This window comes from Spizellomyces punctatus (genome assembly GCF_000182565.1).
Source record: "Spizellomyces punctatus DAOM BR117 chromosome Unknown supercont1.5, whole genome shotgun sequence".
NCBI lineage: Eukaryota > Fungi > Chytridiomycota > Chytridiomycetes > Spizellomycetales > Spizellomycetaceae > Spizellomyces > Spizellomyces punctatus.
In genome coordinates this window covers 1,125,333-1,143,509 of record NW_015971541.1, presented here as the reverse complement: position 1 = coordinate 1,143,509, position 18,177 = coordinate 1,125,333, and the positions used below count along the sequence as shown (strand labels likewise).

At 47.7% G+C, this 18,177-nt stretch overlaps 10 protein-coding genes across 10 annotated transcripts; 4 read left to right on the top strand and 6 right to left on the bottom strand.

Moving 5' to 3' along the window:
- The first annotated feature begins 120 nt into the window (after nucleotides 1-120).
- SPPG_03509 (uncharacterized protein) lies at nucleotides 121-952 on the top strand. Its single transcript, XM_016751772.1, has 2 exons — nucleotides 121-518; nucleotides 576-952. Exons 1-2 carry the CDS (start codon nucleotides 127-129, stop codon nucleotides 610-612), a joined length of 429 nt encoding a protein of 142 aa, XP_016609755.1. The 5' UTR covers nucleotides 121-126; the 3' UTR covers nucleotides 613-952.
- Nucleotides 953-1,262: 310 nt separating this feature from the next.
- On the top strand, nucleotides 1,263-2,259 carry SPPG_03508 (single-strand binding protein). The gene is made up of 5 exons (XM_016751771.1): nucleotides 1,263-1,435; nucleotides 1,545-1,575; nucleotides 1,638-1,857; nucleotides 1,945-2,033; nucleotides 2,093-2,259. Exons 1-5 carry the CDS (start codon nucleotides 1,382-1,384, stop codon nucleotides 2,173-2,175), a joined length of 477 nt encoding a protein of 158 aa, XP_016609754.1. The 5' UTR covers nucleotides 1,263-1,381; the 3' UTR covers nucleotides 2,176-2,259.
- On the bottom strand, nucleotides 2,253-3,267 carry SPPG_03507 (40S ribosomal protein S23). Its single transcript, XM_016751770.1, has 4 exons — nucleotides 3,211-3,267; nucleotides 2,901-3,062; nucleotides 2,507-2,633; nucleotides 2,253-2,440 (listed from the first exon to the last, which is right to left on the bottom strand). Exons 1-4 carry the CDS (start codon nucleotides 3,216-3,218, stop codon nucleotides 2,300-2,302), a joined length of 438 nt encoding a protein of 145 aa, XP_016609753.1. The 5' UTR covers nucleotides 3,219-3,267; the 3' UTR covers nucleotides 2,253-2,299.
- Nucleotides 3,268-3,533: 266 nt separating this feature from the next.
- Nucleotides 3,534-4,969, top strand: SPPG_09121 (anaphase promoting complex subunit DOC1). The gene is made up of 7 exons (XM_016757278.1): nucleotides 3,534-3,779; nucleotides 3,904-3,964; nucleotides 4,025-4,117; nucleotides 4,186-4,259; nucleotides 4,319-4,420; nucleotides 4,482-4,538; nucleotides 4,591-4,969. Exons 1-7 carry the CDS (start codon nucleotides 3,679-3,681, stop codon nucleotides 4,607-4,609), a joined length of 507 nt encoding a protein of 168 aa, XP_016609752.1. The 5' UTR covers nucleotides 3,534-3,678; the 3' UTR covers nucleotides 4,610-4,969.
- Nucleotides 4,831-7,028, bottom strand: SPPG_03506 (histone acetyltransferase NGG1; the record flags this gene model as incomplete). Its single annotated transcript, XM_016751769.1, has 8 exons — nucleotides 4,831-5,004; nucleotides 5,065-5,268; nucleotides 5,324-5,698; nucleotides 5,766-6,023; nucleotides 6,095-6,154; nucleotides 6,225-6,360; nucleotides 6,426-6,468; nucleotides 6,530-7,028. The coding sequence occupies 8 exons, from the start codon at nucleotides 7,026-7,028 to the stop codon at nucleotides 4,831-4,833; spliced, it is 1,749 nt and encodes a 582-aa protein (XP_016609751.1).
- Nucleotides 7,029-7,233: 205 nt separating this feature from the next.
- SPPG_03505 (uncharacterized protein) lies at nucleotides 7,234-8,173 on the bottom strand (the record flags this gene model as incomplete). Its single annotated transcript, XM_016751768.1, has 7 exons — nucleotides 7,234-7,357; nucleotides 7,434-7,555; nucleotides 7,620-7,691; nucleotides 7,772-7,797; nucleotides 7,876-7,978; nucleotides 8,031-8,068; nucleotides 8,140-8,173. 7 exons carry the CDS (start codon nucleotides 8,171-8,173, stop codon nucleotides 7,234-7,236), a joined length of 519 nt encoding a protein of 172 aa, XP_016609750.1.
- Nucleotides 8,174-8,679: 506 nt separating this feature from the next.
- SPPG_03504 (small GTP-binding protein domain) lies at nucleotides 8,680-11,927 on the bottom strand. Its single transcript, XM_016751767.1, has 3 exons — nucleotides 11,688-11,927; nucleotides 9,726-11,613; nucleotides 8,680-9,653 (listed from the first exon to the last, which is right to left on the bottom strand). The coding sequence occupies exons 1-3, from the start codon at nucleotides 11,866-11,868 to the stop codon at nucleotides 8,783-8,785; spliced, it is 2,940 nt and encodes a 979-aa protein (XP_016609749.1). The 5' UTR covers nucleotides 11,869-11,927; the 3' UTR covers nucleotides 8,680-8,782.
- An 88-nt stretch (nucleotides 11,928-12,015) lies between these two features.
- Nucleotides 12,016-13,793, bottom strand: SPPG_03503 (uncharacterized protein; the record flags this gene model as incomplete). The annotated part of the gene is made up of 3 exons (XM_016751766.1): nucleotides 12,016-13,153; nucleotides 13,207-13,667; nucleotides 13,744-13,793. 3 exons carry the CDS (start codon nucleotides 13,791-13,793, stop codon nucleotides 12,225-12,227), a joined length of 1,440 nt encoding a protein of 479 aa, XP_016609748.1. The 3' UTR covers nucleotides 12,016-12,224.
- Nucleotides 13,794-13,956: 163 nt separating this feature from the next.
- Nucleotides 13,957-16,887, top strand: SPPG_03502 (FACT complex subunit POB3). Its single transcript, XM_016751765.1, has 10 exons — nucleotides 13,957-14,102; nucleotides 14,188-14,373; nucleotides 14,432-14,985; nucleotides 15,052-15,291; nucleotides 15,360-15,491; nucleotides 15,546-15,779; nucleotides 15,835-16,010; nucleotides 16,072-16,206; nucleotides 16,280-16,533; nucleotides 16,602-16,887. The coding sequence occupies exons 1-10, from the start codon at nucleotides 14,052-14,054 to the stop codon at nucleotides 16,806-16,808; spliced, it is 2,169 nt and encodes a 722-aa protein (XP_016609747.1). The 5' UTR covers nucleotides 13,957-14,051; the 3' UTR covers nucleotides 16,809-16,887.
- SPPG_03501 (uncharacterized protein) lies at nucleotides 16,504-18,167 on the bottom strand. The gene has a single exon (XM_016751764.1). It carries the CDS (start codon nucleotides 18,131-18,133, stop codon nucleotides 16,949-16,951), a length of 1,185 nt encoding a protein of 394 aa, XP_016609746.1. The 5' UTR covers nucleotides 18,134-18,167; the 3' UTR covers nucleotides 16,504-16,948.
- Between the last annotated feature and the right edge of the window lie 10 nt (nucleotides 18,168-18,177).

Sequence of the window (18,177 nt, the reverse complement as noted above, 5' to 3'; positions counted from 1 at the left end):
AATAGGCCAAGTCTATAGCGTTGACCTTGATGAGTAAGCACATGTTAGGTTACACAAACATACCATGGCAACAGTCCGAAGCTGAAGGTGAGGAAACATGGTGCAATGCGTTCACCTCCAAATTGAATGGCCTTTGACAAAATGCAGGCAGTCCGCCTCTTTCCACGGTTCCCTCTCCTTAACAGTACTTTCAACGCACCTTTGCATCGATTGGCTACTCTTACCTTGAGTAATCAAGCGGAACAAAACCGATCATACCGTCGACATACCTTTGACACCCTCAACCATAGTACTGGACAGGGTCGATCTGTGCGGGTCACCGCTGCAAATCCTACACAAGCGTATTTCAAGCTTCGTGACATCATACAAGAATCACGCTTGAATGAGCTGGTGAGATCTCAGGAGAGATTTGAGCGGAATACAGATAAACGGCGGAGAAAGAGGAAGGAAAAGGAGTGGCGAACTTACATGCGCCATGTGAAGAAACAGGTGCAGATTGCATTCGATCTGCAGAATAGGTATGTGAATCTGTTGTTGGAGCAGTGGTGGTGTGTGCTTTAACTGTTTTGAAACAGGACGAAGATCGAGAAGGAGACCTATAAAGACATCTAAAATGGTTAATGTGGTGATGGATGCTTGAGAAAGTCCTGATTTGACGAAGTCCAGCAGACTTCAACAATAGCACAAGCATCATCACTGCGTGACTCTTCTATTTAGAAATACTACCAGGGCTATGTAGCTTGTTAGAAGGCGCTTTCTACGGGCAGGGGTGCTGTGGTGTACACGGTGCAAACGATATCATGATTTATCTAGGCAAATGGTTACTTTTAGAAATAGTTGTATGTGGTGCACCTTGCCATTGGGGTGGGTTGCCAGGCCCTGGCTCTCCGTTCGCGAAACCCATGTGTAATCATTAATTGCCAACTCTCAATTTGAATGTATTCAACATGACCTTAATGCATTCTTTAGTCAATGTTCCCCAGGTATGTGAGGGAGGTACTGTATCACAAACCCCAGCTCAACCGAAGCCAGGACCCGCTGTTCGGTTTGCTGAAAAAGCATACCGGGGCGATGCTGTATGCACAAAAACAGGTTCAACTATAAAAGCGACATGAACTGTTGGGTACTAATATATTGGAAAATGTCTCTGGGTTATTCGTATCACTTCAAAAGTTAATGTTAAATCTGTATCTTAGTTTGTGTATGTAAGCGGCGATCACCTGAGTCATCCGGTTCAAGGTGCTCGCCAACCCCTTCGAGTCTCAGCTGTCAAGTTCCTATCATGGATGTATTTAGTTCGACCCTCTAAAGAGTTTTCCCTCCTTCACCTTCTCAATCTACTTGCGATTTTTGACTTATTGTGAGAGAAATACAGGCAAACATGTCTCTCTTTCTAACCCGCTTTACGGTGAGGAATGCACCTCACGGTGTTAAGGTGGGCGCTGGAGATCGCGGACCGCGAGATCCCTCAACAGACCTGGTTGATAAGTTTACATGGACTGACTCGTAACATGCTCTTCCTTATGATACCTTGGTGCGAAAAGTCGTTCTCTACCAGCGTCGCGTCTCGTGCTGGTAAGAGCCACTTCTGCCATGCAAACCTATACTGTGAGTTAATATTAGCTACGAAACGTTAGGTGTCAACAAGGTTATGCTTGTCGGGAATGTGGGCCGCGATCCCGAGTTTCAAGAATTTGCACCCAAGGAAGGGCAGAACGCAACCCGCTCAGGATACTGGCGATTTACAGTGGCCACCAATAAACGGTCCAAAAGGGATGACGGCACTTTCCGTGAAGACACGCAATGGCACAGAATAACTGTCCGTAACACCTATTTGAATGATAGGGTCAAAAAGGGGTGAGCATGAAATACGAGTTCGGTGATAAAGCGGAGCTGGCTTTGCGAGGCTTCCAGTAATGCTATACGATGTGTTTTTTTTTTCAGAGCTGTAGTCGCCGTCGAGGGAGAAATCCGCTACTGGCAAAGCGAAAATGGAAGAAGCGGAACGGAGATTGTGAACGGTAGACACCATGGTGAGAGACCACTTCGAAATCACATTATAAGTCCTGCGCCTCACACAACCCAATATCAGCTCCGATTGCTGTAATCAAGCAAGCGACCAGATTCGAAGACCCAACGGGATCATATGGCTCGCATGCAGGCGAAAGACAATAATAGCTAGCTTGGATTGTGACTATCTGTAATGTAGGAATAAGAATAACCGCCTCCTTTCTCTGAATGCGGCAAAGCAATTCAAAAGTTCCAAGAATTTATTAAGAATGTACAAATGGACCAGGATCTACGAACGGGGTTTCTCCTTCTTTTCCTTGTACAGCGCAAGGAGGGAGACACCAGCCACCTTTACAACCTTGAAACGGACACCGGGAATATCACCAACAGCACGACCTTTTCGACCGAACCCTGCGATAAGAACTTCGTCCTGATACGCACACATATCTTAGTAATGTGTCAGGCCATTAAAGTGTTCTTCATAGCATATACTTACGTTCTCCTCGATGAAGTTCAAACAACCATCATTGGGGACGAAGGCCGTAATCTTCTTGCCATTCTTGATGAGTTGAGCACGGACACACTTCCGGATAGCGGAGTTCGGCTGCTTGGCTTCGACACCACTATTTCGACAAACAGAACCGTCATTATTTGCTTGTTGGGAACGATGTATTAATCCCCGATCACAGACTCAGAAGTCTTTGCCATCTGCGTTTGTCAAAACCGCCGTCGGTACAGGTCTCCTATCCAACATGACCTCAACCACATGCAATTTCCACCCTTTTCCAAACGGTTGTCCACAATGTTGCGTGGATATACACAATCACTCTCGGCTTCCACTAGCCAGCTCGATATTTGCGCTGTGTGCGTCGTCTTGCTATGCCACTCACATTTTCTCAAGGACAATTCCTTTGGCGTGCGAGGATCCACCGAACGGAGATGACTTGTACGCAGTACCCAAAGCCCTCTTCTTGTACTGCTTGTCTGCCCATCGGTTCTCACGACGTGTGGTCCGCAATTTGCGAGCGGCTTGAAGCCCACGTGGCTTACCCCTACAAATGAGCACGATTCAGTGAGTTCATGACCTGCATGTTGCTCCATTGCTGCCAAGTGTCCAAAGGTTTCCAACACATGACAGATTTGGAGGGTGTATGGACGGACGGATGGATGGATGGATGGATGAACATGCAGCACACGTACTTTCCCATGGCTGCTTGCAGGGACGGAGGGTGGTGATGACTTCGAGAGGGAGGGTTCCATCATTCTGGCCATCCGATGCGTTCAATGATGCGCACCGGAATGGATCTAACCGCATTGGAGCCCAGGCAGATGGTTAACTAGACAAGGCCCCAGCTGTAATTTGAGATCACTTTGAATCGCAAGAGTGATGAGCGACGGCTTTTAAGGACTGAAAAATGCTCATTTCCAGCAAACCAAAGATAGTGTTCGATAAGATGAAATGGCTCTTAAAAACGTTCATTGGCGACTCCTCACCGGTTGTTTGTTTATTTTGATAGGGTCACGTGCACCTATGGTTAACCCTAATTTGTTTTGGTTTGACATCGCATGTATGAACACTGTATAGGATAAGGAAATGATGACAAGGAATACTCTCGCCAACCGACCAGCTGCTTGTGGTGCACCACTTGAACTCGAATAGTATCCGACATGCGCGACCTTTCAAATGTCGCAAGGATCTCCGTGTCGAGCTTCAAGGAAGAGCATCCACCTGAGAAGATGATGGATGGAAGCACCGATACATACTGGCAGTGCGTATATTTGAATCATTTATCGCACACGCGAGTGTGTCCCGCAGACGGCTGTGAATTTTGTGCACTCGATGTTGAGCTGTAGATTGAAGCAATTACAAAATGCTTCTCAATTTCCCCGCAGATCGGACGGTCCGCAGCCACACTATGTCAACCTTGAGTTCCCCCAACTTATGACGTTGACGGTACTCTCCTTGTCTCTTTTACTCATCAAGCAGCACCTTGTTTTAATTCTTTTCCGGCAGAAACTGTCTATATATGTGGACCATAGCCGAGACGAAAGTTATACACCAAGCGTCGTTGCTATAAGAGCCGGCAACAGCCACTATGATCTACAGGTGGAGAGAAGCTGAAATCACTCTCTGAAAGCTGTTCTGTTCCTTATGTCCACGTTGATCTCTTGCAGGACCTGCATCGATATGAGATAGGAGAGGCCAGTGGATGGGTGGATTTCTCTTTATCCGAGGATGAAGAAACATTGTGAGCTATCTCCAGATTGCCAATATGAAAAGGAGAGATACTCATTAAAGCGGTGGTAGGCGTCCATTGCGTGCACATATTGTACAACTGTGCATCCTCGGGAATCTTCAAAACGGCAAAGATACCCATATTAGACAATTAAAAATATTCGGACCTAATCTGTAGGTCATTAAGTTTTCAGTGTACGTGGTCTGATGAGATTGAGTGACATGTGCCCGTCAGCCGCCAGGATATGCTGCCGGACAGCATACCACCTTTCTCGACCCTCGAGTATCAAATGTGAGTCGTTCAGGTCTCGTGTATGCACAAGGCTCTAATTCCGAGGGTGTAGGTATTCGACGATTCGCTGAACCTGAGTCTCAAATCGCTTGGTGCTGGAAGAATTGAATTTATCTTCATCCGGCGTACCGCTTCACACAACTGGAGAGTCTCATAGAATAAAGAGTGGCAGTAACCCACTCCGTGTGATCAGATCACACAGCTACGCCATACAGACAAGATCATGTCCATTGAAACGAGAAGACTAATTATGTACAAACAAAATCGCGGATGTTGAAGTTTAAATGAAACCTCAGCGTGAGTAGATTGAGGTTTCCGGAATCTTGTACTGTTCTGGAGGAAAAAAAGCCCCGACTTCGTCGATGATTTTTTGGCGGTTTGCCAAGTAATGCATCACATCTTCCGTCATCGGTCGATATTCTCCCTTCAGGATCTTTTTCTTTCCCTTTGATTTTGCGGGTGTTCTCTGAGAAGAAGCAGGATAAGCGACCAGTCCATTATCGGCTAAAGGCGGGCAAACACCTACAAAGCGTTTCGTATATGCTTGCTCGATGTTTTTATTGATGTCTTCTAGTACGCCATTATATTCCTGCCAAGCCATCCACTTCTGAGCAACCTCCTTCAGTTGCTGCTTCCTGGATCGGTTGATGGCCGCCTGTTCGCGCAACTGAGCCTGCAGTCGCCGCAGATCTTTACTGATCTCGTCTTCTTCATCGTTTCCCGCCCCCTCCTATTAGTGATTGTCAGTCAAAAATGTGCTTCCAATCAAGGCGCCAAATTCTGACCTCGTCATCATCAATAAGGCCGATAAAGCGAAGCTCGTTTCGCATTCTCTGTTCCAAGTCCATCATGTCACCATTGGTCCTGAAGCTGATTTTATCATAGTCGCAAGCACCCATTGGACTGTTTGGTGGTATATAACTTGTAATTCGGTTTTCAAGTAACGACGCAATTATTCGTTCTGACAAAGGCTTGAAATAAACGTCCCCACAGTGAACCGCTCCATTAATCTCGTTATATTCTTGCCCTAGTGGGGCAGAATACGACGCAGCTGATAGCTCAGCATCCAGCTGGGACATGAATTTAGCTTCTTCATCAGCCCACTGCTCTTTGTATGGCCGCCCCAGACCGGGAACAATATACGGTGTTACTTCATCACCCTGGTGAGCGCACAGGAACATTGTTAGAAAACGATCTCACTCCCGAATCATCCGTCAGGTAGCTTACTTGAGCATCCAAGTACTTCAGATCCTCCTCCGTTAAAGGACGATAAAATTGATCGACGAAACCCCAAAATGTTTGGATGGGAATTTGATTTTGTATTGGTTTCGCTTTTGTGTAGTCGCCTTCAACTGGGATGTCCGTTACACCATCCATCCTGTCATCTATTTCTGGTGTTTGTCGTCCAAGATCCTCCGAATCCACCATGCTCGATCGCTTCTTGAGCTTGTTATTTTTTTGTGCACCACTTTTTTTGCTGGTCCTCTGTCAGGCCGTATCAGTCCAGTCCAGCATCAGTAGTGCTGCTGCACAACAAAGTAACTACAACAACTTACCGGTTTAGCCTTAGGAACCACAGATCGGTGATTTGGTGGCTTTCCTGGCGCAATCGGAGTCTGATATATCACAGTGAGAATGTCACAGCTCTAAATTTCCTGAAAAATACAGGCCGATTTGTTCCTGTACCTGTTCGATTCCAAGGCCTACTCGAACCGCTCCAGCTTTCAACGTACTATTTGAACTCGTGCTGGATCGCTTGTCTCTATCCGTGTCGCTCACATCGTCGTGGTCCATCTCACGTTTGCGTTTTTTATTGGTATCTCTAGAGGTAGAACAACTTCAACCACACTGTCTCTTTCGCATTATGGAAGCATTACCGTCACATACGCAGACACAGAAATGGGACTATCGAGCGGTGTGATACCGTCATCTGAGGAAGATTTCGATTTTAAGTTCGATGCATTGTCTTTCAGGCGAGGCGACTGGGTTACCTGATTTCTCGTTTCTCGCACCCGATTGAGGTGCTATTTTAAGTTTCAACGTTACGCGAGCTTCGTCTCGAGAGGATTCATCGCCCGACAGCTTTATTTTCTTTTCTTTTGACAATTCCTTTCGCTTTTCCATTGCCTTTCCATCTTTGATGCGAATACCCTCCTTTCCTTTATCTGCTTCGTTGGACAGGGATTTTGCTGGTACCCATCTTTCTAGTGCTTGCATGTTACGGGCCACATGGTCCTGTCTGCTCTTTGTCGCCTGGTCAAAACCCTCGAGTTCTTGTTTCAATCGTTGCAGTTCCACGGAACTTGGCAGTGCGGGAAGTTGGGATGGTGTGAACGGCTGGAATATTTCCGCGGGTGGAGCTCCGCTAGATTTCAAGTTGATAGCATTTGTTAGATAGTCGAGGTAGCGCTTGAGTGTTGGGGCAGCATCCAGTGACAGCTCTGGGAGCTTGTTATAGTCCAACGGAGGAGCCTTGGGTTTGGAGCTCATCTTGGCACTCTTTATGTTCAGTTACACAACGCTGCTAGTATGATTATTCTGCTGTCCAACACATTTGAAGTAAGTTTATGCAGTATGATTGTCCTCAAGAAGGCAGCCATTTGCGTTGAAAGTCTTGCGGAGACCCCATCCCAACCACTTCACAAGCTTCCACCCTCACGTGACTATATTACGCAATACAATACACAATATCTATCTACAGTCGAGCCCATACTGGCCATCTGCTATTGCCCTCTTCTTCAGGACGATCGTCTTTTACAATAAGAACAGCGCATTTTGCTCTGTGTGCACACTCATCACTAACCGAACCGAGAATTATTCTATATGTTGACAAGTGCGCCAAGGTCGACTCGTTAGGATAGACAACTCGGGCTCATTACATTCTGTCGCACTAACCTCTTGAAACCAGGACGATTTCTGCTTCCCATTACTAACAAATTTGCATTCACTTCGTCGCATACCTCCACAATCATGTTGTGAACGCTCGATCCAGTCACCGGACGACGAAGAACTGTGATCTATTTGTCAAGGTACAGTCAGTGCCACTCTCACGAACTGGATAGTTGGGAGTTTGCAATGTACCTCATTGCCCGCAAAGCGATCCTTTACGAGTTTTTCTGCATCATGAAGCAAGGCAGCAGCCTGGGCTTCAGCCTGCATAAAAGATAGATAGTGTAAATCTCAAATCTATGAACATCCTGTCCCATCGCCGGAAAAGATTTGATCCAATATACCTCCTTTAGGTTGGGGTCGGGAACACCTGAAGATATCGCAAATTAGCAGTACTAAATGAGGACGATAAAACCTCTTTGCGAGGACGATAAAACAAGGCACCAACCAGCTGCAGCGTCCACAACATCTGCCCATTCTGGACCTTCTGTCACTCCGACGCTCACAAGCACAAGACGATCACCCAATCTGACTACATTGTCTAAAAGATACTTTGTGTCTGTCAGTATTAACAGAAATATGCTGGTTGGCATTCATACGCACTGTTAAGGCGTGGGCTGATGTTGGGGTATGGTCCAAGGCTGCCGCGGGATATAAGCCAAGCTGTCGTATTCGTCTTATAGAAATTCACGAAGGAAGGTAAAGAACCTACCGACGACAATGACCCTTGCTTTTGGGGCAGGCATCTTGCAAAAGATGGCGACTGTGTTCTGTAGCCCCTGCGATGAATCTGGAGCCCTCTAATGGGCGATCACGTGGCATCATCCATCACGTCACGACTGTGATCTTCAGGTTAACGAATGGTCAAGCACAGGAATAGCGTTCATCAGACTCCCCACACAAGCTACATTCATTCCATGCAATCTCACAGAGGTGTGCTTGGAAGTCGTTGACTGGGAAAGATCCATTGTCGAGAACTGAATTATGATTCCTTTTAGCTATACGGGAGTGGCACTACAGCTCTTGCTTTGACCCCTCACTCTATCACCCAGCATTTTCGGGCTGTACAGGCACTTACATACCACCCCGTCCAGGTTCCGCAGTGCCCTGCGATGCAGCCATCCTACATCCAGCATTTGCCGGGTACACACCTTCTCGACCTTGGCGAACAAAAGTTCCGCACCACGATCATGGAATGCGAAGAATGCACTTGAAACCACGTTTGTAGATTTTGTATACCGATGCTGGGATACGATAGCTCTTGAGGTTGTTCACCTCAGCAAAATGTTCATTATGGAAGAGCGACTCCGTCTGTTGCAACTTTGTAAAGTATATCATTCAATCGCACACAAATCTTAGAATCCAATAACACCTCCTTCCAACTTCGCCAACTCTACCAACATTGGATCATCAAAGAATTTTGTCACAGCAACGTCCTCGCTGAGACCTTTTCTTCTTCTGGTTTTCACCATGAAATCCCTCGCTAAATGCTGTGCTGGGCTTGGTTCTAACGGTCGCAGTACGATGCTCTTGTCCAATGGATCTCCAGGTACAATCTGCCAGTGATCAAACATTTGTTGACAAAATGCTTGTCCTTGCGTATGGGTTCGTAAATCTGTCTCGAATCCCGCCGAATCGATGACGGGGATGTACGCTTTAACAGTGGAGAGTGGAGAACCAGGTTTGGATATGTCCTGAGTTACGTGCCCACGTCGGCGGGCCAGGACAGTGTACACTGCGGAGACACAGTCAGCAGGCGCCTGCACCTCGACATAGTATACTGGCTCCATAAGACGAGGGGTGGCCATTAGGAAGGACGAGTAGCATACTCGTCGTGCAGTTGGGATGATCTGACCACCGCCACGATAAATTGGCTCCTTTGCGATTGTAGCATCCAGTATCTTGAACTTCACGTTTCTAATCGGTTCGTCACATAGCGGTCCCTCCCTGGTCGCCCATTGAAAACCTTGCTTTATCGAATCCCGGACGCTCTGAAGAAGTTGTTTATCCGTTTCAGTTGGTAGGGTATCGTTCACCAAAACATTTGGTCCGGCATCGTCTGGTCCAAATGCCCAAATATTACGGGATGCCAGCACATCCCAGTCGTACTTATTTTGAAACCAATCCCCAAGCTGTTTCACTGGCCACTTTGCGGAGACCTGCAGATTCTCAATATCTTCTGCTATCCCCTTTTCAAGAGGTTCCGATACCATCGTTATTTTATTTCTGGTTGGAGGAGAGCAATTTAGTCACTAAGTGGTAAACAAAACGAAATCAAACAGCACACCAGATGTCTACCTTTTATTTGGTGTTTCAGCGAAGCATTTGAGGGTACTTGTCTCGACAACTGTCTCGCAGAATCTTACCACGGGATCTGCCACTTTCAACTCAATTTCGGAATACAGCCGCCGCAAATCATGGAGAACGCAATCCAAATAGAGTTCTCCGGTACCCAGAATAATATGCTCTCCACTCTCCTCCACCTTTGTCTGAACAATCGAATAAGACTTGTTGATTTTACGTAGGCCATCCAACATCTTAGGCAACTCAGTGGGGTTCACCGGTTCCACTGCAACCTTCACCACGGGCTGCGTGTTGTATCGGAGTGGCCGAAAGATATATACGGGCTCATCTTCGATGACCTCCTTGCTGGTGATAGTTGCAGTCTTGATGATACCTGGATCTACTCCCTCAAGCAACACCCAACTACCTGCGGAGGCGGAGCTCACTTTGACTTTGTATCTGCTTTCGTACACGGACAGGCCTGTCACATCCCTGATTGTCATGTCCTCCTCATCATCGGGCGTGTAGCCTTCTCCAAGTACTCTAACCTTCTGTCCCAATTGCACAGTTCCACTCATTACTCGTCCAAACGCATCAAATCCTGTCATATCCGTAGCATTGTACAGTTTCACAATGTGAATCATTAATGGCCCTTCGGGGTCAAGGTTTTTCATCGCCGCTGCGTAGGGGCTGTCCAATTCTCCTGTGTAGATGTGCTCCACTTTATTGCATGCATTTTCTTTTGGTGACGGAATCTTTCGGATGATCATATCAACAAAGCCGTTAACTGTTCCAAAAAATTGCTCGCAAACTAATCGCAGGAGAGGCTTGACATCCATAGATAGCTGAGATGGTTTCAAGTATATCCCAAGGGAAGAAAGAGTTTGTTTCAACGTCTTTGCGTCTTCACCAACTACTTGCGCGTACATCTTGAAAAGTGGCTCCAAAATGAAATGCACGAAGGTACGACTACTGGAACTGTCAACCGGTCGCCTTCGGAATGTTCCTTTCTCCGGATTGAAATATATATCGCCCCACAGACGTTTCGCGAATTCCTCAACGTCGAAGTTCTCGTAGCTTTCAGAGTACATTTGTGCAAACGACTTCAACGAGAAACACCAACCCATTTGACTGGACGCAAAGCACACGTTCCCCGCCTCCGGCGACAGACGTACTCCGTCTGTACAAGTCGCTAGTATGGAGTTAACTTCCTCGATAGTGTGTCGCAACTTGAAATATGCATCCGTGGGAGGAAGCTTGAGCTCTAAGATCAACCGGTCAACTTTATTGATCACAAGTGTCATCGGTATTCGCTCTGCCGCCAAGTGCTTGATCAGCCGTTCAGTGTTCGCCATTACTCCTTCTACCGCGTCAACCACGAGAACCGCGCCATCGCAGATCCGAACGGCGGCAGTTACTTCATCCGAGAAATTTACATGTCCAGGCGTATCGTAAATATTCAGGAGGTGAGACTTGCCCTTCAAATCCTGCATCACCAAAGACATGGGCATGCTCTTGATGCTTACACCCCTTCCTCGCTCCAACTCATGGACGTCCGTGTACCGCTCCTTCCTTTCCAAATCCCAAGTCATGTCATGCGTTTGTGCAACAAGAACGTCTACAAACGAGGTTTTTCCGTGATGCAAATGTCCCACAATCGCTATGTTTCTAATCAAGTCGGGAAAGCCCATCAGATCCGCCATGAACTCTTTACTGTATCTTGTAACTGGTAGATCCTTTTCCTGAATGTATGTTTTTCTTTGCTTAACAGGAGCAATGATCGGCTCGCTGAGCAGCTGTGTGTCCTCTTCTTGCACCAAGGTTTCCACATCAGGGCCATACACCTCTTCCGCCGTAGGATAATACTTTTTGTCCTCATGCAAAACAACTTGATTTACGGCCTCTGACCAGGTCACCAAATGTGAGTTAATATCACGTTGTACAGGTAGTAGCTCAAATCCGAACCACCGTGCTTACCATCTACTTGCATCAGCGCCATCCCTGTCGTGTCCTTTTCCCGCTCGCCAGACTCATCTTCGTCATCCACATCCATCCGCTGGGCTTGAGGCAGAGCGTAAGTGTCTTCTTCATCTTCCTCATCTTCATCGAGATCGGGCCCGATATAGTTTCCGAACTCATCATACAAATCGAGATCCATTGCGTGGTGCTGTCGAGGAGGGATTTCAAAGGGGAATGTCACCACACTGCAGTTTGGCAGTAGATCACAATGTCAAAGCGTAAAGCCAGGAACCAACTCATGTTGCTATGGCAGCACAATCGGTCACGTGGACTTACATGTCAATCTGTCGGTCAGTACAGGTCAGTTACGCTCAAATTTCCTTTCAGGGATATTGACTGCATTGTTTTTATCTGGCAATCAATTCTAAAAACTAATGAATAAACTCTTCCTTATACTTTGTAATTAGGATGAAAAACTCTTTAATAGGGTGATCTAATAGGCATCGTCACTTTCAATATAAAAGGTCTCCGCAAAAACAAAGTGAATATCGAGGATCAACAATACTCCATCAACTCTTCAAACGCTTCATCATCCATTATTTCTAATCGTCTTCTTTCCTCATCGCCTAAGCTGTCACAGTTTCTCGCCATTTCTCGCCAGATTTCTTTCGCTTTTTCTCGGTCCCTTACCGTTCCATGTCCCAACCAGTAGCATCTAGCCAAACATCGCTCCGCTTCCAAGTCCCCAGCCGCTGCTGCTTGTTCGTAAAACTCCGCAGCTTTTGCGCGATCCTTTACACATCCATCGCCGTTCCAATGAAGGTCCCCGAGCATTCTCAAGCTGGTGGTACATCCTTGCTGCGCTGCTTCGGAATAATACATGTAGGCGAGCTCAAGGTTGCACTTATCGTCTGGGGCACCCTGACCAGTGCGGTAGCAGTCTGCTAGTGCCTTGTACGAAGGTACCAAACCTTCTTTTGCAGCTTGGGTATACAAGGCAAATGCGCCGACTCGATCCGGTGCTACGCCGTCATCACCGTGATACAGGATGTCCGCAGCGGCAGCGCGCGCTGATATGTCCCCTTGTGCTGCTGCCGCCATGTAGAGCTGCAGAGCGGCTGGAACGTCCTTTTGAGCGCCATGGTACCCATGCTGATGAGCACTTGCAAGATGGCGTAAACAGAATATGTCCCCATCAGATGCTGCCATCCATGTGTACCGTAGTAGTTTGACCATAGCCGTTCCATCACCATCTTCATTGAGCGCCACGTCTTCATGCGGTGCTGAGATGGAATTCATTATGGGACCTTTCCCACGGCGTTTGAATGTCTCATGGGAGCGCTGGTGGTAGTACCGAGCCAACGCAGCCATGGCTGTTCTGTCGTCCTTAGATGCAGCTCTCTCCCAGTACGCTATGGATTTGTCCATGTCCACTATTCCTACTCCCTCGCCATTAGCATAGCACTCGGCAACCTTGCGCATACCTAAACGGTAATTTAGATAACAGGTCTACATAAGATTGCCTGTCGAACTTAACTCGTAAGATCGCCAAAGCGATCGGCGGCAAGGCACCACAAATGGAACGCTTGCCGCCGCGCTTTGCTGACTTTCGTCACTCGGTCAATGTTATTTTGTGGAGTTAACCCGTGGCCCATTTCTACGTCCTCATCGTCGCTGTCGTCGCCCTCCTCGTCCTCGGGCTCTTCTTCTCTCTTCGCAATTTCCAGAGATTGCGAGGTGCTCCTTACAGCTGGGTAGTCTTCAGCCCACAACCATTCTGCCAGTATCTTTGTTGCGGCTAGGTCGCCTTCTTGTGCAGCTTCCCGTAACAATTTTTTCGCGCCTCGACGTTGGCCTGCCTCCCACAAATGAACAGCTGCCTTTCGTGCCGCCTCTGGAACGCCTGATCGCGCCGCACTAATATAGTAGTGTAACGCTTTTGAGCCAATATCTGCTTTCAGCTCTTCGCTTCCGCTCTCCTGTGCTTCATAAATGAGGCTGGAAGTATTTGTTTCCTCTATGGCGTCAGATGCACGTTTCGGATGCCTAATACATGTTGAAGGATACGGCCTACCGATCTGCGTAATGCATCATTGCGATGGGATCTGATTCGTCGACGCTCATCGCGCGCAAGTCCATCTTTGGAAGCGTATGATTATGATGTATGTTGAGTATGAGTGTGGGAATCATCCGCGGCATCGCAGTAAGGTGTATCTCAGCCGACAGTGACTACGCCTCAAATGGTAAACGATGCCTATGGACTCATTTCCAAGGCTAATTCACAGATCACATACTGCGATTAAACCAGAGTCCGCCCCTCGTCTTACTCGCCATCGTCTGGTTAGGTATCACACATAACGGGAAAAGAGGACCGCCGCGAGCATGGCTAGAGAGTTTGAGACCATTTACCTTGGCGGGAAAATAACTGCCAAGGTAATGACAAGCAAAGCTGCTCAGGGCAATCTTGATGGTTGTTTTCGGCTCATTTAACCAACCCACTTTTTATAACACATATTAGGGAGTTGGGCGACTGAAAATTGCCGAGGCCGGTATAGGGTGGAAGAATGCAGCCAATGGGAAGGTGACAGCTGTTCCGGCAGCAGAGATTCAGAAACTGTCGTGGCAGCGCTGTGCTCGAGAGTTTCAATTGCGAGTACAACAGAAAGATGGAACGATTGTGAAATTTGATGGATTTCCCAGAGATGTAAGCCTCATAATATGGCAGCAAATGTGGGTCGTCTAACTCATCCCTGCTTTCCTAGACTTATGATACGCTCGCTCACTTGATAAAGAACCTATATCATAAGACATTGGAGCGGAAGGAACTATCTGTACGGGGCTGGAACTGGGGATCTATAGAATTTCAAGGAAATAACATGAGCTTCAATGTGGCAAATCACCCTGCGTTCGAAATACCCCTGAACGAAGTTGCCAACGCGACCTTGGCTTCTCGTAATGAAGTTTCAGTGGAATTTGCAGGGTCAGATGGGGATCCAAAGTCTTCGCGAGGAGAGGACGCTTTAGTGGAGGTCCGCTTTTTCGTTCCGGGTGTGGGAACTCAGAGTCAAGTGACCCAGAATGAAGACGGTATTCGACTGTTCAAAGATAAGGATGAAGAAGGAGACATCAGGGTTGACGATGGCGTGGACGATGAGCCAGTGGAAGAGAATGGAGAAAAACCTGTCCTCGATGAGGATGGATCAGCGCTGTCGTCGGCCAGCCTGTTATGCGAAACTATCAAGCAAAAGTCGGACTTCGGAGGGGCCTTTGGAGAATCTATTGCGAGCTTCGAAAATCTGCTGTGTCTCACTCCTCGGTATGTGATGCTGGTAGTGGTTTGCATTCTACGCATGCTCGCTGCTAACAGGTGAGATGACTGTAGCGGTCGGTTCGAAGTGGACATGCACGCCGATTTCTTCCGGCTTCGTGGGAAGTCCCACGACTATAAAGTTCTATACGATTCTGTCATTATGCTGGCTTTGCTCCCAAAGCCTGATGATTTGCATTTCATGCTCGTTGTGGGACTGGACCCTCCACTTCGACAAGGACAAACTCGATATCCTTTTCTTGTGTTCCAATTCGAAAGAGAGGATGAGATGGAAATCAGCCTTGCTATGGACGAGTAAGTGGGCTTTTAATCGCAACCTTCTGTCACAACCACTTGACCGCTCAAGGCACGTACTGTTGCAGCGAGACGTTGACGACAACTTACGCTAATCGACTGAAGAAAGACTACGACGGACCTATTTACGAAGTCGTTAGCGACATTCTAAAGGGCTTATCCGGAAAGAAGCTGACTACCCCTGGCGGAACCTTCAGAAGGTAAGGGCCTGGTGTAATCGGTCTGCAATGTCCAAATGTCTCATTCGCCAAAAGCAATCAAAACCAGAGCGGAATTAAATGCGCGTACAAGGCAAACGAGGCCTTCCTGTACCCGCTGGAGAAATTAATCCTATCTATCCCAAAACCTGCCATCTATTTCTCCCACAATGACATCGCTGCTGTGACGTTCGCTCGCGTGGGCCAGGCAGGCGGGAACACTTTGAAAACCTTCGAGATCAAGTTTAATCTCCGAGATGGGCCTGAGTACACATTCAGCAGCATCGCAAGGTTCGGCTCGTTTGTGAACTGATTTCTCTAGCACATTCTAATACAAATGTTACAGGGAAGAACACGATCCACTCATGGCGTACTTCCGTGCGAAAAAGATCCAGGTTCTTAGTGAGCTTGTGGATACTGGTGTCGGTTATGTCGAGGATAGCGACATTGAGAGTGAGGAGGAACCGGTTAGAAAGCGATCGCGAGATGAGGGTGATGGATATGAGGATGAGGACGAAAGCGGTAAGAGGAGGTGAAACTGATGATCTTACAGATCCTTTGATTCACTGGATGGTGATTGTAGAGGATGAAGATTTTGCACCTGAAGATGAGAGCGACGTTGCGGAAGAGTATGATGAACAATATGCTGGCAGTAGCGATGAAGAGGGCGCGGCTCCAGATGGTGCCAACGAGAAAAGTGATGCTAGCGACAACGAAGGTAATGTTTGAGAGATTGTAAGCCTTTCATCGTTCACCGTAGCTAATTGTTGTATGGGGTCTGCGGCAATTAGATTCTAGACAGAAACCGAAAGGAAAGGTGAAACCGGAAGGGAACGTCGCAAAGAAGGAGGATAAATCGAAACAGCCAGCCAAGAAAAAAGCTAAGAAAGACGCGGCAGCTCCTAAAAAGAATGTCTCGGCATTTCTCCTTTTCTGCAAAGACAAACGACCAGAGGTGATGGATGAGAACCCTGGACTGTCTATCACTGAGGCGTCAAAGAAGTTGGGAGAACTATGGAAATCCATCACGCCTGATGAGAAGAAGGTATATTTTTGTGGGTGTTTTGATCTACATGTACACCTTGTATACTGATGTGGCTCTGTCATTATCAGAAATATGACAACTTGGCCTCGGAAGACAAGGAGCGGTACGAACGAGAACGCAAGGTCTACGAGGCCGGAGGCGGAGGGAGCTCAAGCAAGGGAACAACGTCCGCCAGTGGGAGCAAAAGCAAGGGAGCACCCTCCGCGAGTGGAAGCAAAAGCAGTGGCGACGGAAAGTACAAAAGCGCGGAATTTGTTGACAGTGATGAGGATTAAAGCCCGAGTATCGAACACAATGCATTCTGTAGAAATTCTGTAAAATATTATTCGGTTTGTGGCTCTTTGTGGCTAAGCAGTTGTTCTAATTGCAGATCGACATAGTTTTATATATGATAATGCATTTGGTGGAAGGCATGTTATGATGCCTTGGGGCCCTTGTTGAATGATCCTGACATCTCCAACGCTAAGGCTTGTAAGGTCATAGACATGCTATCTTCCACGTCTTCTAATCCATCATCGTCAACTTCGGGAGTTTGCAAACCTGCAGTTTCTCCAGTTCGGCCCACCATGTCCACTCCAAGCAGGTTTTCCGTGACAGCACGTCTACGCAACTCCTCCTTCTCCCTGCGCAAATCGGTAACGTTGCTCAAGTACGGTGCACCAATATCCTTGGGCACCGAAAGGGCATGTGACAAGACCGATACAGGTACCATAGGAGATCCGTTCATTCCAGTGAGGGCAGTAAGGGCGTTGGATGAAAGGAGATTGGTGTGAAAGGGTACTGCATGCGCTCCAGAATCTACTGACCGTCGTGGTAGCCGGTCGTCATCGCCACTCGAGGACCCACCCAGTTCATCGGCAGTATTTAGGTTAAACATATTTTGAGTATTACTACCAGAGCATGATGATGGTATAGCCACCGCTGCTTCCAGCGCGTTGCAAGACATGCCATTTTCACCATTACCCGGCGCTGGCCCTGAGTGAACCCCTCCATCGAGTGACGCGGCAGTCGCAGTGCCCGCTTTGGCGGTCACATTGCCACTTTGCGCAGCTACTTTCAATCTCAGAGTAGGGTGCTTCTTAAACGTTAGATGGCCACCCCATAGCCATTTCGGCAGTCTCGGAGGCACTTCTATGTCGGCATTGAATTTTTCGACAAACTCCGCCTCCTCGCTGCCAATTACTCCTTCTTTATGATATCGAGTACTTTCAACCAATATAGATGCCATTGTCCAGCACTGCAACTTCCGTAAGCACATAATCACAGCGCCCGTGACACCTGCACCGTCGAGGCAGTGGACGAACAGCGGGTGATTGGACGGATCTGCCAAAATTGCCAAGATTTGACTAGTCTTCTGGAACGATAAGGGAACATGCTCTTTTGGCTTGTCGACTCGAACGTGAATTGAGGTGATGTTATTAGCGACACAGAAAGCGGAGAGGTCCGCGTTTGGCGGCTCTGGGGTGAGCGAGAGAATTGCCGTGAGCCGGAGCCGACGCAAAAAGCGAAAATTGCGTTCCTTCGGGTACGCCCCGCGAAAGAGGTCTTCTTCAACTATGCCGTATCGAATTGGAGGATAGAGCGGAGGTAGGCTGCTCATGTCTTTGCGATCGCGGGGAGCGACCGCCTCGCCCACAGACCAAA

What these genes read in the sequence shown, in the direction of transcription:
- SPPG_03509 (XM_016751772.1), top strand. Translation starts at nt 127, where the DNA reads ATGGCCTTTGACAAAATGCAGGCAGTCCGCCTCTTTCCACGGTTCCCT. An exon ending in GCATTCGATCTGCAGAATAG is followed by an intron (nt 519 to 575) that starts GTATGTGAATCT and finishes GTTTTGAAACAG; the next exon opens with GACGAAGATCGAGAAGGAGA.
- SPPG_03508 (XM_016751771.1), top strand. Translation starts at nt 1,382, where the DNA reads ATGTCTCTCTTTCTAACCCGCTTTACGGTGAGGAATGCACCTCACGGT. An exon ending in CAGCGTCGCGTCTCGTGCTG is followed by an intron (nt 1,576 to 1,637) that starts GTAAGAGCCACT and finishes ACGAAACGTTAG; the next exon opens with GTGTCAACAAGGTTATGCTT. An exon ending in AATGATAGGGTCAAAAAGGG is followed by an intron (nt 1,858 to 1,944) that starts GTGAGCATGAAA and finishes TTTTTTTTTCAG; the next exon opens with AGCTGTAGTCGCCGTCGAGG.
- SPPG_03507 (XM_016751770.1), bottom strand. An exon ending in GGAATTGTCCTTGAGAAAAT is followed by an intron (nt 2,634 to 2,900) that starts GTGAGTGGCATA and finishes TTGTCGAAATAG; the next exon opens with TGGTGTCGAAGCCAAGCAGC. An exon ending in TGAACTTCATCGAGGAGAAC is followed by an intron (nt 2,441 to 2,506) that starts GTAAGTATATGC and finishes TGTGCGTATCAG; the next exon opens with GACGAAGTTCTTATCGCAGG.
- SPPG_09121 (XM_016757278.1), top strand. Translation starts at nt 3,679, where the DNA reads ATGCGCGACCTTTCAAATGTCGCAAGGATCTCCGTGTCGAGCTTCAAG. An exon ending in CCCAACTTATGACGTTGACG is followed by an intron (nt 3,965 to 4,024) that starts GTACTCTCCTTG and finishes CTTTTCCGGCAG; the next exon opens with AAACTGTCTATATATGTGGA. An exon ending in AAAATATTCGGACCTAATCT is followed by an intron (nt 4,421 to 4,481) that starts GTAGGTCATTAA and finishes TGTGCCCGTCAG; the next exon opens with CCGCCAGGATATGCTGCCGG.
- SPPG_03504 (XM_016751767.1), bottom strand. Translation starts at nt 11,868, where the DNA reads ATGGATCTCGATTTGTATGATGAGTTCGGAAACTATATCGGGCCCGAT. An exon ending in GGCGCTGATGCAAGTAGATG is followed by an intron (nt 11,614 to 11,687) that starts GTAAGCACGGTG and finishes TGACCTGGTCAG; the next exon opens with AGGCCGTAAATCAAGTTGTT. An exon ending in GCTGAAACACCAAATAAAAG is followed by an intron (nt 9,654 to 9,725) that starts GTAGACATCTGG and finishes TCCTCCAACCAG; the next exon opens with AAATAAAATAACGATGGTAT.
- SPPG_03502 (XM_016751765.1), top strand. Translation starts at nt 14,052, where the DNA reads ATGGCTAGAGAGTTTGAGACCATTTACCTTGGCGGGAAAATAACTGCC. An exon ending in TTGATGGATTTCCCAGAGAT is followed by an intron (nt 14,374 to 14,431) that starts GTAAGCCTCATA and finishes CTGCTTTCCTAG; the next exon opens with ACTTATGATACGCTCGCTCA. An exon ending in CTGCTGTGTCTCACTCCTCG is followed by an intron (nt 14,986 to 15,051) that starts GTATGTGATGCT and finishes AGATGACTGTAG; the next exon opens with CGGTCGGTTCGAAGTGGACA.
- SPPG_03501 (XM_016751764.1), bottom strand. Translation starts at nt 18,133, where the DNA reads ATGAGCAGCCTACCTCCGCTCTATCCTCCAATTCGATACGGCATAGTT.